General features: G+C 48.0%; 1 protein-coding gene across 1 annotated transcript in view; it reads right to left on the bottom strand.

Moving 5' to 3' along the window:
* Nucleotides 1-2,509: 2,509 nt before the first annotated feature.
* LOC115083725 (oocyte zinc finger protein XlCOF6-like) overlaps nucleotides 2,510-16,384 on the bottom strand; it is a 47,874-nt gene continuing 33,999 nt past the window's right edge. Inside the window, exon 4 of the mRNA XM_029587716.1 lies at nucleotides 2,510-9,002. Within this exon, the coding sequence (XP_029443576.1) occupies nucleotides 7,075-9,002 (1,928 nt within the window). The 3' untranslated portion in view covers nucleotides 2,510-7,074. The remainder of the gene's footprint in view (nucleotides 9,003-16,384) is intronic.

Here is a 16,384-nt window from a genome sequence, read left to right as displayed (position 1 = left end):
GCAGCGGCGGCGGCGACAGCGGCGGCCAGTAGTGAGGGAGGGACTGAGTGAGAGGGAGGGACGGACTGAGTGAGAGGGAGGGAGGGAGGGGGACTGAGTGAAAGGGAGGGAGGGAGGGAGGTAGGGGGTGGGGAAGAGTGAGGGGAGAGGGAGAATGAGGGAGAGGTGAGAGACAGGGATGTGAGTAAGTGGAAGGGTAAGAAGTTGTGGAGCAGAGAAAAAGGGAGTGGAGGAGGGCTGAGGGAGAGGGGGTGGGGAGTGACTGAGGGAAGGGGAGAGAGGTGGTAGTGACTGAGGGAAGGGGAGGGAGGTGAGAGTGAGGGGAAGGAGGCAGTGGGAGACAGAGGGTGAGTAAGACTGAGTGGAGGGAAGGGGAGGAGTGAACGAGGGGAAGGGGGAGTGAGGGAGAAAAAGTGTAGAAGGGTGCTGTGTTTGAAAATGGACTGAAAAAAAAATGTAATGTAGCCCGTTGTTACGGGCTTAAAGGCTAGTGTCCCAAATATTTAAGCTTGGTTGATGCCCATTTAAAGGAGTGAGTGGTTTGCAGGGAAGAGAACAGAGCTGGGGGACAGGACAGATTCAATATCTCCGATTTATCCCAGTTACATAGAAACATAGAAACATAGAAATGACGGCAGAAGAAGACCAAACGGCCCATCCAGTCTGCCCAGCAAGCTTCACACATTTTTTCTCTCATACTTATCTGTTTCTTTTAGCTCTTGGTTCTATTTCCCTTCCTCCCCCACATTAATGTAGAGAGCAGTGATGGAGCTGCATCCAAGTGAAATATCAAGCTTGATTAGTTAGGGGGTAGTAGGGGTAGTAACCGCCGCAATAAGCAAGCTACACCCATGCTTATTTGTTTTAACCCAGACTATGTTATACAGCCCTTATTGGTTGTTTTTCTTCTCCCCTGCCGTTGAAGCAGAGAGCTATGCTGGATATGCATCTAAAGTGAAGTATCAGGCACATTTGGTTTGGGGTAGTAACCGCCGTAACAAGCCAGCTACTCCCCGCTTTGTGAGTGTGAATCCTTTTTTCTTCTCCCCTGCCGTTGAAGCTATGCTGGGTATGCGTGAAGTATCAGTTTTTCTTCTCCCCTGCCGTTGGAGCAGAGAGCTATGCTGGCTGTGCATCGAAAGTGAAGTATCAGGCACATTTGGTTTGGGGTAGTAACCGCCGTAACAAGCCAGCTACTCCCAGCTTTGTGAGTGCAAATCCTTTTTTCCACATTTCCTCTTGCTGTTGAAGCTTAGAGTGATGTTGGAGTCACAGTAACCATGTGTATGTTTATTGAATAAGGGTATTGTGTCCAGGCAGTAGCCATCATTCTGGCGAGTCACCCACTCTTCATTGGCGGCCTCTTGACTTTATGGATCCACAGTGTTTATCCCACGCACCTTGAAGTCCTTCACAGTTCTGGTCTTCACCACTTCCTCCGGAAGGGCATTCCAGGCATCCACCACCCCTCTCCGTGAAGAAATACTTCCTGACATTGGTTCTGAATCTTCCTCCCTGGAGCTTCAAATCGTGACCCCTGGTTCTGCTGATTTTTTCTTATGGTAAAGGTTTGTCGTTGCCTTTGGATCATTAAAACCTTTCAAGTATCTGAAAGTCTGTATCATATCTCCTCTGCTCCTCCTTTCCTCCAGGGTGTACATATTTAGATTCTTCAATCTCTCCTCGTACGTCATCCGATGAAGATCCTCCACCTTCCTGGTCGCCCTTCTCTGTACCGCTTCCATCTTGTCTTTGTCTTTTTGTAGATACGGTCTCCAGAACTGAACACAGTACTCCAGGTGAGGCCTCACCAAGGACCTGTACAAGGGAATAATCACTTCCTTTTTCTTACTTGATATTCCTCTCTCTATGCAGCCCAGCATTCTTCTGGCTTTGCTATCGCCTTGTCGCATTGTTTCGCAGACTTCATATCATTAGACACTATCACCCCAAGGTCCCTCTCCTGCTCCGTGCACATCAGCCTTTCCCCCCCCATCGAATACAGTTCAATTGGATTTCCACTCCCCATATGCATGACTTTGCACTTCTTGGCATTGAATCTCAGCTGCCATATCTTCGACCACTCTTCCAGTTTCCTTAGATCCCGTCTCATTCTCTCCACTCCTTCCGGCGTGTCCACTCTGTTGCAGATCTTAGTGTCATCCGCAAAAAGACAAACCTTACCTTCTATCCCGTCCGCAATGTCGCTCACAAAGATATTGAACAGGACCGGTCCCAATACCGATCCTTGTGGTACACCACTTAAAACCGCTCTCTCTTCAGAGAAGGTTCCATTTACCATCACACATTGTCTTCTGTCCGTCAACCAATTTGCAATCCAGGTCACCACCTCGGCACTCACTCCCAAGCTTCTCGTTTTATTGACCAGTCTCCTGTGCGGAACCGTATCAAAAGCTTTGCTGAAATCCAAGTATATGATATCGAGTGCTCTTCTCGATCCAATTCCTTGGTTACCCAGTCAAAAAAGTCAATCAGATTTGTTTGACAGGATCTTCCCCTGGTGATAATCCATGTTGCCCTCTGGTCCATCAATTCTCCAGACTGTAGATAGTTCACTATTCTCTCTTTCAGCAGTGACTCCATTACTTTTCCCACCACCGAAGTGGTGGGAAAGCGCTGAATCGGGCAAGCTCGGTTTCTATCTCTTTTGGTGACGATGTGGGGTGACTCACGGTAAACAGGATGTCGTCTGCAAAAAGCGACATTTTATATTGTTGAGAGTTGAATGCAAAGCCTTGAATCTGAATATTATTTCTTATTTAGATTGCCAAGGGTTCAAGAAATATTGCAAACAGTATAGGCGATACGGGACATCCCTGACATGTGCCTCTTTGTACCTGGAACGGAGCAGAGTATCTACTGTTTATTTTAAACAGGCGGTAGGGGAAGTGTATAAGCGCCTGCAGCCAATTGTGAAAGGCAGTGCCAAACTTCATATGAGTAAGCGTGCGAAAAAAAAAAGGCCAGTAGACCATGTCAAAGGCCCTTTCTCGTATCAATGGCCAGTAAAAGATGCTCCGATTGTTGCTTTACTGTACCCAGAAAATATTGATAATCTTACGGACATTATCAACTGGCCATGCGCCCCTGGGATAAAATCCTGCCTGGTCGGGATGGATGATCTGGGCGATGAAACAATTTAATTGGTCTGCTAGGACTTAAACTTAGATCTTAAATTACTAGCTAATCAAGGAAATGAAGAATCTGGTAAGAGCAATCCCCCCTCCTGCAGATGGTTGTAGCATTTTTGTAAATGGGCAACCAGTATGGGGCCAAAGGTTTTGTAAAATTTGGCCTAAGACCGTCTGGTCCCGGTGCCTTCCCCACTTTAAAGATGTTTTATGGCGTTCAATAATTCCGGAGTAGTGATCTCCGCGTTGAGTAGGTCTCGCATTGCCGGTGTCAGGCAGGGTAGAGGGATGGATCGGAGATAACTATCTACATCCTTAGTTTTGGATATGTGCTTTAGCTGCATATAGAGTTTTGATAGAATTTCAAGAATTGATGGGTAATGGCAGAGTTGGTGGATTCAAGTTGTCCCTGCTCGTTTTTGATTTTGAGAATATGATTTTGGTAAGATACCTTTTTTAATTGGTGGGCAAGGATTTTTCCAGCTCTATTTCCACCCTCAAAATGAACTTGACAAGCAAGATTTAGCAGATGCGCTATATGATCAATCTCTAACCTGTGTAGGCCCTCCCTTGCTTTGATTAATTGAGAGAGAATTTTTTGGGATCCAGTCTGCACATGTTGCGTCAGGGTAGTAATTTGAGTTCAAAGACGGGAACAGGCTGCCTTTTGTTTTTTCATGTAGGCCGAGCAGGAAATGAAGTGACCCCATATGAAAGCTTTAAAGCTGTCCCATACTGTTATCGGTGAGTCTACTGACCCGGCATTATCAGAAAAAAAGTCTCGGATCACCTGAGAAATAGTCTGTACATATGATGGCTCCTGTAGCAAAGAATCGTTAAGTCTCCAGAAGCGACTACCATGCTCCCCCCCCTTTTATCTGTATAGATATGAGTATAGGGGCATGGTCAGACCACGTAATTATTCCCACCTCGGCCTGTTGGACTGAGTGAAATAGAGATTTATCCATAAAAAAAAAGTCAATTCTGGAATATGAATTGTGCGCCTTGGAGTAGTATGTATAAGAGCGAGAATGTGGGAATTTTGCTCTCCATACATCAACTAATTGGTGGTCCGCCACAAGATCCTTAAGGGCCCGGGTATGCGTAAAGGCAGTGTGAGACTGCCCTTTAGAAGTATCAATAGCCAGGGACAGTGTAACGTTAAAATCTCCACCAACTATTAATTTTCCCACCGAATGTTGGAGAAGAATTTGGTGAATTTCATGAAAAAAATACTGCCTGTTCCCTATTAGGAGCATAGAGATTAAGAATAGTAAAATCTGAATCATGAGTTGTAATACATAGTAACAAATAGCGGCCCTTAGGATCCCTAATGCATTGTTTACATTTGAATACCAAATGGAATGCAAATAAAATACCCACTCCCACATATTTGGCACGCTTGTTATTAGCAGAATAAAATTGATTATTAAATTTAGGCGATTGCATGAGAGATTCATGACGTCTGGAGAGATGAGTCTCTTGTATAAATACAATATCTGGTAATGAGATAGCCATATCCCTATAAAAAAGTGACCACTTTTGCGGGGAGTTTAAACCCTTGATGTTAACAGATAATAATTTCAAATCTGCCATAGTGAGTAAATTGAGGGCGGGAATACCGAGGGAGCCCGGAGCCCTGCACTCAGAAGCCCTATCTCAATTTCCCATAACATCTCAATTAGAGTGATTCCTGATGTGGGAGACAGGAGACTGGGCGAAGCCCATGAAGCATGTAACCATAAAACATGGTACAAAACTACTCTCAGCTGTATAAAGAGCATGATAACAGGAAAAGAATGGCATGTGATTAATAGGATCGACGGTAGTAGCATGAACCCCTTGGGGACTAAATGTGTCCCCCAGTTTAACAACTCTGCCTGCATAAACCTCCGTGCAGGCATTCTCCGACCCTGATGTGAGGGGAGCTAACGGCACCTGTGAGAGGAGAGACCCAACAGTTTCCCTTTCCCATTTGTACATTACAAACATTAGAAACCCAATAAAACAAGTTAATAACATTGGAGTTCAAACAGAGCAAGCATGTGACCCTGTCACCTAGATCGGATTGTTTAGGAAACCATACATTCCCATAAGTCTAGTGGTTCCAACTGTTTAAATGGCAAGTGAAGCAATACTTTATACTACTGAGTACTATTATTCATGGTGCTCAGGTATGGTCTTGACTAATTGTAGAGCCTCCGGAATGGCGGCGCAGTCTGCTATTCCGTTTGCCCACCCGCTTCCACGCAGGGTATACCATAGGGGGCTGGCGCAGTAGACGACTGCACCTGTGGTTGTGAGCTAGTGAAGCCACATGATGATAGTGCCGATGAGGCCTCAGCCGAGTATATATTTTATGAGTAGTGCCCTCCACCACTACAGAGAGCCCAAATGGATGCAGCCACCTGTGTTTCATATTTTTGCTGCGGAGAAAGGAGTTGATTTCTCTGAGAGATTGCCGGTTTTGCAGTGTAACTGTCGATAAATCTGAGTAGATGAGAATATATGTCCCTCCCAGGACCAGACATTACGAGACTGTGCCATCGCCGCAATGCATTCCTTAATTGAGAAATCAGCAAAACATACAATGATATACCTGGGGCGATTAAGTTGAGGTGCTCTGAGGGCTCTTGTGCCTGGTCTAGTTTATTTCAGGGAGGGCACAGTCTGCTACAGTGTTTGTCTCTGACAGCAAATTGTGGCAACATTTTTTAATGAGGGACTGACAGTCCTATGTGAGTGCTGCTTCGGGAAAGCTGTGAAAGCGGAGGTTACTACGGCACGACCGGTTCTCTAGGTCAGCGAGTTTAGGTGCGAGTTGGTAATTCTCTGATTTGAGCAGATCGCATGTTTGTTTATTGGATTGAGCGAGCTCGGCTTGACCCTCTAGCCGCACATCAATTTCGTCCACGCAGTGCCCCATGGTATTAAGTTCTTTGCGAACCTCCTCAACGTGTGCAAGTAATTCTTGCCGATATGCCTTTATGTCCGCCCAGAGGCTGGCGAACTAGTCCCGGAATTCGGTGCGTGTGGGGTGATCGATAACTGGAGCGTGTGTGAATTCGGCGCATACCTCTTGGCTGACGGGGCTTTGAGAGCGCAAGCGGTCGCCATCTTGGGCCTCAGTCTCATGGTCACAGGGCCTTCCATGGCACGTCTGCCTTCTTTGGAGAATGAGAAGCGCTGGAAATCATGCATTTTCCTTTTCGCCGCCATGAGTGAGTCTCCAGCTATCGTCCCGGGCTACTGTGGGCAGGTATTAGGTCCGGAGGCACTCAGATGATATGGGATTCCTCGGGAGGCGATGGGAGCTCCAGACTTAAGCGACCATCTCGGGGCATGACATCAATTCCCCCCCCCCCTGAGACTTTTTTTTTTAAATTGGCTTCCAGCTCTCTTTGTTACTTCTAGCTATTGCATAGTTTTGATGTCCAGCTTTTCCATATTCTCCTATATGCTGGGCAACCATTCTGCTTCTTTCTTATGCTCCATGGGATCTTCATACAAAAGTTCTCCAAAACTCTTCTGTTTCAGCTTTCATCAGTGCTGTTAACTACACTAATAGTCTTTCTCCTTTCCCTATGGTGTTATGATTAGGGTCCTAACTGGATTCAGGGAACACTACCCTAGGAGTGGTGCAGGACTGCAGGGCAAGGCTTGGGCCTGTCTTCCGCATAACCAGCCCCCTCGCCCGCAGGTGGAGCCCTTGGGTTCTGGGGGCCAATCGTTCTCTGCTGCGGCTGTATAACATGGTGAGTCAGAATCAAGACTTGGATAGGCTCATAAGGTTGAAGCAAGGCTTGGACAGGCTGATAAGACTGGAGAAAAGCTTGGACAAGCTGGTATGAGAGATTTGCCTTTTTTTCTCACTCAGTGCACATAAATATTCTGTCTCCTGTGTGGGTCATCTGATGGATATTCAAGTAAGAAAACCGAGTGAAGCATTAATCATATTCACGGCATGTATTTGGCTCCTCTGGTGCCTTTTCAGTTCTGAGGGACTAATGTAACTTTTATCACATTCAGTGCATGTATATGGTTTAACTCCTGTGTGGGTTCTCTGGTGGATTTTCAAGTAAGAAGACTGAGTGAAGCTTTTATCACATTCAGTGCATGTATATGATTTAACGCCTATGTGGGTCCTCTGGTGGATTTTTAGATCTGAGGGATTAATGAAACTTTTATCACATTTAGTGCATGCATTTGGTTTATCTCCTGTGTGGGTCCTCTGGTGGATTTTCAAGCGAGAAGACCGAGTGAAGCTTTTATCACATTCAGGGCATGTATATGGTTTATCTCCTGTGTGGGTCCTGTGGTGGGCTTTCAAGTAAGTAAATGAAGTGAAGCTTTTATCACATTCAGTGCATGTATATGGTTTATCTCCTGTGTGGATCCTCTGGTGGATTTTCAAGCGAGAAGACCGAGTGAAGCTTTTACCACATTCAGTGCATGTATATGGTTTAACTCCTGTGTGGGTCCTCTGGTGGATTTTCAAGTACGAAGACCAAGTGAAGCTTTTATCACATTCAGTGCATGTATATGGTTTAACTCCTGTGTGGGTCCTCTGGTGGACTTTTAAGGAAAAAAAACGAGTGAAGCTTTTATCACATTCAGTGCATGTATATGGTTTGTCTCCTATGTGGGTCCTCTGGTGGATTTTCAAGTTAGAAACATGAGTGAAGCTTTCATCACATTCAGTGCATGAAAATGGTTTCTCTCCTGGGTGGATCCTCTGGTGGATTTTCAAATCTGAGAATGTAGTGAAACCTTTATTACACTCAGTACATGTAAATCGTTTATCTCCTGGGTGGGTGCTAGCGTGCTTTTCTAGATTTAATCGATTAATTAACTTTCTATCGCATTCAGTAAATGTAAGAGGCTTTTTTTCCATGTGGGCCCTTTGATGGATTTCCAGCTGTGATTTTTGGTAAAAGATTCTATCACATTCAGTACATGTAAATCGTTTTGCTCCTGGATGGGTCCTTTGGTGCCTTTTCAGCTCGGATAGAAAAATAAACTTTTTATCACACATGGGACACATAAGTACTTTCTCATCAGTATCAGCTTCTTGGTTTATCACCATATCTTGCTTTTGAATTACAATTGCTCCACTCACAGAACAAGAAAACATTTTCTCTTCTGTCTGCATTTTCTGTTGCTGTGTTAAAGAAAAATTAGAATTGCAAGATTCCCTACAATTAAAGGGTTTCTTATCTGTGTGTGTGCTTAGATGTATTTGTAAGGATTCCTTGCAAGAGAAATGTTTCTTACATTCAATACAAGTGAAAGTTTTCCTTAGAACATGGGTTCTTTTGTGTAATTTCAATGTTAACTTCTGTTTGAAACATTTCCCACATTGAGAGCATGGAAAGGGTCTCTGCCCAGTGTGGGTTTTCTTATGTACTAATAAATTATATTTTCTATCAAAGTTTCTTCCACAGGTTTCACACAGAAAAGGGGAGAAAGGAAGAAATCCTGGCTGGTGAAGGTCTGAAGTCTTGTGATCACTGTTATTACTTTGGAAGGAAGTCTCTGCTCTCTGGTGGAGGTTAGCAGTTGTGTGAGCACTGCTATTACTCTGGAAAGGACACGCTGCTCTCAGGTGCACAGGGATGTCTGAGAGCTCCTGGTCACTTTTCTCACATGCAGTGACACCATCCATTGAGTCTCCTGCAAGGTCTCGCTGCTTCTTTTCTGATTGTTGCTGACTGTGGCTCATTTCTTTACCAGCAGTCCACTGGGAAAGATTTTCACAGATCGTTCCCAATTGTCTTGATTTTAGTTGCAGTATTATAGGATATTCCTCTTGATTCTTCTCCCTCTTCTCTTCTTGTACAACCTCATTATCTGTTGGATAAAAATAGGAAACCAAATAAAATGTATATTGGCTTATGCCTTGTGAAGATAAAAAAAAAAGTAATTTTCAAAAGTTGTGCATGTAACAGTTATATATGTAAAATAGCATATACACAAGTATATGCTATTTTAGAAACCTCAAAATATACATGTAAATCAGGGGCCACAGTAAATTTGTATGTATAAAAAAGGGATAGAGCCACCATTTACACAAGTTAGTTGCTATTTTATTGGAGAAATTACTTACCTGATAATTTTGTTTTCCTTAGTGTAGACAGATGGACTCGGGACCAATGGGTATAGTGTACTCCTGGTAGTAGTTGGAGACGGATCAGATTTCAATCTGACGTCAGCCCTAGTACATATACCCCTGCAGGAAGTGCAGCTCTTCAGTATTCTCCTCGAAAAGCATTGTGGATATATGTCTGACTGACTAACTTGATTAACTTGGATAACTTGATAACTTGTTTAAACGTTATAACTTGATTAACTTGAACTGGTTAAATTGACTATAGCTGGAGACCGCTTCTACGTAGGCCGCCTTGATGACTTCCTTGATCCAGCGGGCTATGGTTGCCCGCGAAGCCGCTTCTCCTTGTCTCTTTCCGCTGTGAAGGACGAAAAGGTGGTCCGTTTCTCGTACGGGTTCCGACATTTCCAGGTATCTGGCGTAGACTACGAGCTTCTTCCGAATTCTTCAAGTCATCCGGCGATGGTAGCGAGATGGTTTGGTTAAGATGGAAGTGTGATACCACCTTGGGAAGAAAGGAAGGTACCGTGCGTAGTTGGATGGCTCCCGGGGTGAGCCTGAGGAACGGCTCATGGCAGGACAGTACTTGTAGTTCTGAGATGCGGCGGGCTGAGCAAACTACCAGGAGAAAGACTGTCTTTAAGGTTAACAGACGGATGGACAGACCTCGGAGGGGTCTGAAGGAGGTTGCTGCTAGGAAATCCAGGACCAGGTTGAGATTCCACAGAGGTACCGGCCACTTTAGAGGTGGATGGATGAGTTTGAATCCTTTCAGGAAACGTGACACGTCTGGGTGAGAAGCTATGTTGTCGCCCCCGTTCTTGGGGCTGTAGCATGACAATGCGGGCACCTGTACCTTGATGGAGTTGAGGGAGAGCCCTTCTGTAGTCCGTTCTGTAAGAATTCCAGGATCAAGGGAACTTTAAATGAGCGTGGCTTGATGTCGTGGTCTTCGCACCAGGCTTTAAAAACTCTCCAAATCCTTATGTATGTTAGAGATGCGGAGAACTTACGTGCTCGGTGCAGGGTGTCGATTACAGCCCCCGAGTATCCGCTCTCTCTCAGGCCAGCCCTCTCAGTGGCCAGGCTGTAAGAGAGAATTGAGCTGGGTCCTTGTGGAGTATCGGTCCTTGTTGGAGCAGGTCTCTGTGTGGAGGCAGTGGTAGGGGGTTCCCTGCCAGTAGTCTTCTCATGTTGGCATACCATGATCTTCTTGGCCAGTCCGGGACCACCAAAAGAACTAGTCCCCTGTGCAGCTGTATCTTGTGAATGATTGCGCCCAGTAGGGGCCCCTGTGGCCAGGTCTGTACCAGGGCATCAATCCCCTGGGACTGAGGTTCCTGGGTACTTGGGCATTGGACTGGTTTGCCAGAAGGTCCATGTCTGGTGTCCCCCACCGGTTCACTATCATTTGGAATGCTGCAGACGACAGCTTCCATTCTCCTGGGTCTAGACTTTAACTGCTGAGGTAGTCCGCCGTGATGTTGTCTTTCCCGGCGATGTAGGCAGCCGAGATCTCTTGGAGGTTTACCTCCGCCCATGTCATTAGGGGGTCTATTTCCAGAGACACCTGTTGGCTTCTGGTTCCCCCCTGCCGATTGATGTAGGCCACTGTTGTGGCGTTGTCTGACATTACTCTGACCGCTTTGTCTCGGAGTCTGTGAGCGAAGCCTAGGCAGGCTAGTCTGACTGCGCGGGCTTCTAGGCGGTTGATGTTCCATCCAGACTCTTCTGCATTCCACTGCCCTTGGGCGGTTAATTCCTCGCAGTGAGCTCCCCATCCTCGTAGGCTGGCGTCTGAGGTGAGCAGGGTCCAGGTTGGGAAGGATAGTCTTGTTCCCTGTGGCTGGCCAGTAGCCACCACTGTAGCTGGGTCCGAACCCTGCCCGGGAGTGATAGACGTATGGTGCAGTTCTGAGACAGCGGATTCCATTATGATAGAAGTGAGCGCTGCAAGGGTCTCATGTGAGCTCGCGCCCATGGTACTACTTCCAGTGTGGATGCCATCAGACCGAGGACTTGTAGGTAATCCCATGCTGTGGGGCGAGGTTCGCTCAACAGGCTATGTAACCGGTTCCACACAGTTTTGATCTCCTTGTGGGAGTCAAGCTGACTTTGTCTTCTTTGGTGTCGAACCGGACTCCTAGGTACTCTAGAGACTGAGAGTTGTAGACAACTTTTGGTTGTGTTGGCCACCCATACTAGGCTCTCCAGTAGAGTTTGCTCTGTTGGTTGCTTGGTGGCACTCCTCTGGGGATTTCGCCCTGATCAGCCAATCGTCTAGGTAAGGATGTATGAGGATTCCTTCCTTCCTCAGTGTTGCTGCCGCCACCACCACTATGATCTTGTTGAACGTCCGGGGTGCTGTGGCTAACCCGAAGGGTAGTGCCCGGAACTGGTAATGGCGATCCAGGATTTTGAAGTGTAGACAGCGCTGGTGTTCCTGGTGAATTGGGATGTGTAGGTAGGCCTCCGAAAAATCCAGGGATGTGAGAAACTCTCCCAGTTGTATTGCCCTTATTACATAGCGTAGGGTTTCCATGCGGAAGCGGGGAATCCTCAGGTGGCGGTTGACCGACTTGAGGTCCAGGATGGGCCTGAACATCCCCTCTTTCTTGGGGACGATAAAATAAATGGAATAATGCCCAGTATTTATTTCTTGTGGAGGCACTGGGGTTATGGCCTCGAGTGCCAGTAGTCTGGTTAGTGTAGCTTCCATTGCCACCCTCTTGGCGAGGTCGTGGCAGGGGGATTCCACGAACTTGTCCGGAGGGTTTCGTAGAAAATCCAGACAGTACCCCTCCCGAATGATGGCTAGGATCCACTTGTCCGAAGTTATCTCGACCCATCTGTGGTAGAATAGGGCTAGTCTGCCCCCTATGGCTTCTTCCCTTGGACGGGTCGGCTGAATCTCATTGTGGGGTACGGCTGGGGCCTGTACCCGAGCTGGCTCCCCTCTTGTTGTGCTTGGTCCGAAAGGACTGCTTCCTGCCCGTAGCGCGGGGCGCTTGATAGTTGTTTCTGTATGGATTGAAGCGCTGTGAACCTCTGTCCCTGGAGTGCGGGGGAAGGGTCGCTGGTTCCTCTTCGTCCTGTCCTCCGGTTGGCACGGCAATGGAGACTAGCCCCATTTGTCGGCCAGTTTCTCTAGCTTGCTGCCGAACTAGAGGGATCCTTTAAAGGGCATCCTTGTGAGGCGCATTTTGGAAGATGTGTCGGCCGACCAGCTTCGGAGCCAGAGTTGCCTCCTGGCCGCCACCGCAGATGACACTCCTCTGGCCGCCGTGCGCACCAGACTGGAAGCAGCGTCCGCAAGGAATGACACTGCTGGTTCCATGACTTCTCCAGGGGTGTTGCTCCTGGTCTGAGATAAGCAGGCACGTGTCACTACGGTGCAGCAGGCTGCTATTTGTAGGGACATAGCGGCTACGTCAAAAGACTGTTTAAGGATGGATTCCAGACGTCGGTCATGTGCATCTTTGAGCATTGCTCCTCCCTCCACTGGGATAGTAGTGTGCTTCGAGACCGCGCAGGCCATGGCATCAACTCTTGAACATGTGAGAAGATCTTTGGCCGCCGGTTCCAGGGGGTACATGGCTGCCATAGCTCTTCCCTCTTTGAATGTGGACTCTGGAGCGCTCCATTCTAGGTCAATTAAATGCTGGACGGCTTGTAACAGTGGGAAATGGCGGGAGGTCTGGTGGACGCCCTCCAATAGGGGGTTCGGCTTGGACCCCCCCCCCCAAAGCATCTGGGCCCAGAATAGCGAGCTCCCTCAGGCTATGGGTGACCAGGTCAGGGAGCTCATCCTTGGTGAAAAATGTCTCATGGTTTGGTGAGGCTCTGTCCCCGGGGGGAGTTCCCCTTCTTCTAGGGGCTCTGTTTCCTCTTCAGAGTTTTCCGTGTCCCCATAGGTGGGGCTCCTGGGTGGTGGAAACCTTTGTCTAGGCCTCGAGGGGCCCGGGGCATAAAGGTCCTCTGGCGGAGGATGTGGCTGGTCAGCCAGGGGTTCCGTTTGCATGTGAACAAAGGTGTGTAGCCCTCTGAAGAACTCCACCCATGAGATAGATGCTGGATCCAAGCTGAGGGGTGTTGGGTCCCTGGGGGACCCCGTTAGTGGGGGTGTCCCACTGGGATTTGCAAGGTCCGGGTACTGACTGAGGAGCTATTACTTGGCCCTGGGCTGGATCCCCCAGGGCCTCCTCGCAATGAGCGCACAGGGTGTTGGCCTCCTCGATTTGTGCGGCTCTGATATGGCATGCTGGGCAGAGACCTTGAGCCTTTATCTGCGTTTCTGGTGGTGCCATGGTTGTCTGTGCGTAAACCCTTATACGCTCCGCCGTTGTGCGCGCAGTTGTGCGTACAAGTCGTGGATATGTGGTTAGCCCGGTAGGTGCGCAGTGCGCGCGGCTCTTGTGCATGTAACTTATGCGCAGAAGGAATATGTACATGTAACTTTATGAGCACATGTTAATTTGTGCACCTAAGCAAACTTGTGCGCCCGGCCCTAGACTACGAGCGGAGCGGCGAATAGGGCCAAGATGGCGACGGTGACCATGCGGGCAATATGGCGACCACCTCGGAGGGTCTCCACATGGGCAAACCCTTGGATCTAACCGGGGCCTGGCCCTGCTAGGGCAGATCAACCCGGTGGCACAGATCCCGGCCGGCGACGTGTGCGACTCCTCGAACCTCGGAGACCGGAATCAACGCTGAAGATTTCTACCTTACCTTGTCTTCGGTGCTTCCCGGTTTCGTTCCAGGCGGTCTCCAGCTGCGGGGGGGGGAGAGGGCAAATACCTTCACCGCCGCACTCGAGATTGCACCCGCTGCCTCTCAGCTCTTGGCAAAATTGACGATCCAGCCTAGCTATTGGAGGAGGAGTAATATTCTTTCCACCAAGTGCTGGCACAAATCCCTGGAATTTGCCCGGATGAGCCAATCATCCAATAGGAATGGACCAGAATCCCTTCCCTCCATAGGGCCGCTGCCACCACCACCTTAACTTTGGTGAAGGTGCAAGGAGTGGTCGCCAGGCCAAATGGCAGGGCCTGGAACTGGAAATGCTGCCTTAAAATCTTGAAGCGGAGGAAGCGCTGATGCTCCTTCAGGATGGGGGAGATGAAGATAAGCCTCTGTCAAGTCGAAGGACTTGGGAACTCTTCCTGGTGTACCGTGGCAATCACTGAGCGCAGGGTTTCCATCCTGAAGTGTGGTATCTTGAGAGCCCTGTTGACCATCTTGAGATCTAGGATCGGTCGGAAAGAGCCTTCCTTCTTGGGGACTACGAAGTAGACTGAATAATGGCCGGACCCTTGTTCCGGTACTGGCATCGGGAGAATGACACCCAAATCCAGGAGCCGATCCACAGTTTGTCTTCTCCCCGTGCGGTCTCAGGAAACAGTGTGCAGTGCGACAAACCTATCTCTGAGAGGTCGAGCAAATTCTAAAGCGTAACCGTGCTGTAGAATATCCAAGACCCACTGGTCTGAGGTGATTTTAACCCAATGTTCGTAGAAGGAAAAACGTCGTCCTATCCTGGGAACCGAAGCTCCGTGCATAGAGGAGTCCCGAGCTGGTCTCTGGCCTCGAAAGGAATGAAACCAGGACTGCGACCTTTAAGAGGGAGTCCTGTGAGGCACTGGTCTAGTCTGATAAACACCGTTGGCTTCTGAACCTGGTCCGCGTAGCGTTGAAGGTTCTAGAGCTCAGAGGACGATCTTCCGGCAATTTATGCACTTTATTCTCCCCGAGCGATTTGATGATCTGGTCCAGCTCGTCTCTAAACAGTAACTTACCCTTGAAGGGAAGTGACCCCAGCTGAGCCTTAAAGGAGGAATCCGCCGACCAGTGTCTGAGCCAAAGGAGCCGTCTAGCTGAGACCATAGATCTGGCCAGGACCCGGAACTCATCATATAGCGCGTCTGCGCCATAAGCTATAACAGCTTCCAGCCTTTCCGCCTGCTGTGCTTCCTCTGGAAGAAGTTCCTGAGCACTGAGAAGTTGTTGGACCCACTGGAGTCCTGCTCTTTGCATGAGGGAACTCAAACAACAGCCCTGATGCCCAAGGCGGACACCTCGAAGACTCTCTTCAAATATACCTTGAGCTTGCGGTCATGCAGATCTCTCAGGGCGGCTCCACCAGTCACTGGAATAATGGTCCTCTTTGTGACTGCCGTTACCGATGTATCCACCTTTGGTTCCTTAAGCAGATCTAACAACTCCTCCGGGAGAGGGTATAATTTGTCCATGGCTCTACCTACCCTGAGAGAGGTCTCCACGGTCTCCCACTCCTTGGATAACAATTGGAGGAGCATCGAATGAAAAGGAAATGTCTTTGCTGGAGGCCGCAGACCTGCCAGGATGGGGTCTCCTTTCTTTGCCGCCGTACTAGGACCCAGAGGATCCTGGGGGGCTTCTATGTCTAACTCGGCTAGGACATGCGAGATTAGCAGGTCCAATTCATCCCTATTTTTTTTTATTTAAAAAATTTTCTATACAGTCGTTAAGTTAAATACCATCACAACGGTTTACAGAAGGGCACGATAAAGAGAAATATGGGTGGTATAGATTACAAATTATTCATTTGTTTTTTTTTTGTTTTTTTTTTTTAATATACCGATGCTCAAGACCATGTCTTATCGTACCGGTTTACATCAAAAGCAGGGGAAAACCATAAATTATAAGAATGAAAGTTACAATGAACAGGGAGAGTAATTCAGGACAATTGAAAGTAGAAGAAATTCGATTAAGATAACGCTTTTGAAGGAAATGCGAACAGGCAACTATAAACAATTGTTTTGCAAGGAAGCTAATTTAGCGGGTAAAATTAGCTAAAGTTGTTTGATCTTAATGTTTCCTTAAGGCAGATGGTGGAGTAGGGAGGGCTGGAGGAGGGGTAAAGGCAGGAGGAGGTTAAAGGGTCCAGGTGGGGAGGGAGGGAGATGGGAGAGGAGGGAAGGTGAAGGGGGGGGGGGGGGGGGTTAAAAGTCATTGCTAGTTGGGGAGAGTCTCATCCGGGAAAGGCTTGAGAGAACAGCCAAGTTTTCAGTTTCTTTCTAAAGGAGAGAAGACTTTTTCAGGCCAGTTTCTTTCTAAAGGAGAGAAGACTTTCATCCCTATG

This window comes from Rhinatrema bivittatum, chromosome 2, assembly GCF_901001135.1.
Source record: "Rhinatrema bivittatum chromosome 2, aRhiBiv1.1, whole genome shotgun sequence".
NCBI classification, from domain to species: Eukaryota; Metazoa; Chordata; class Amphibia; order Gymnophiona; family Rhinatrematidae; genus Rhinatrema; species Rhinatrema bivittatum.
The sequence above is the reverse complement of the archived record's forward strand: the minus strand, read 5'-3'. Positions and strand labels throughout refer to the sequence as shown.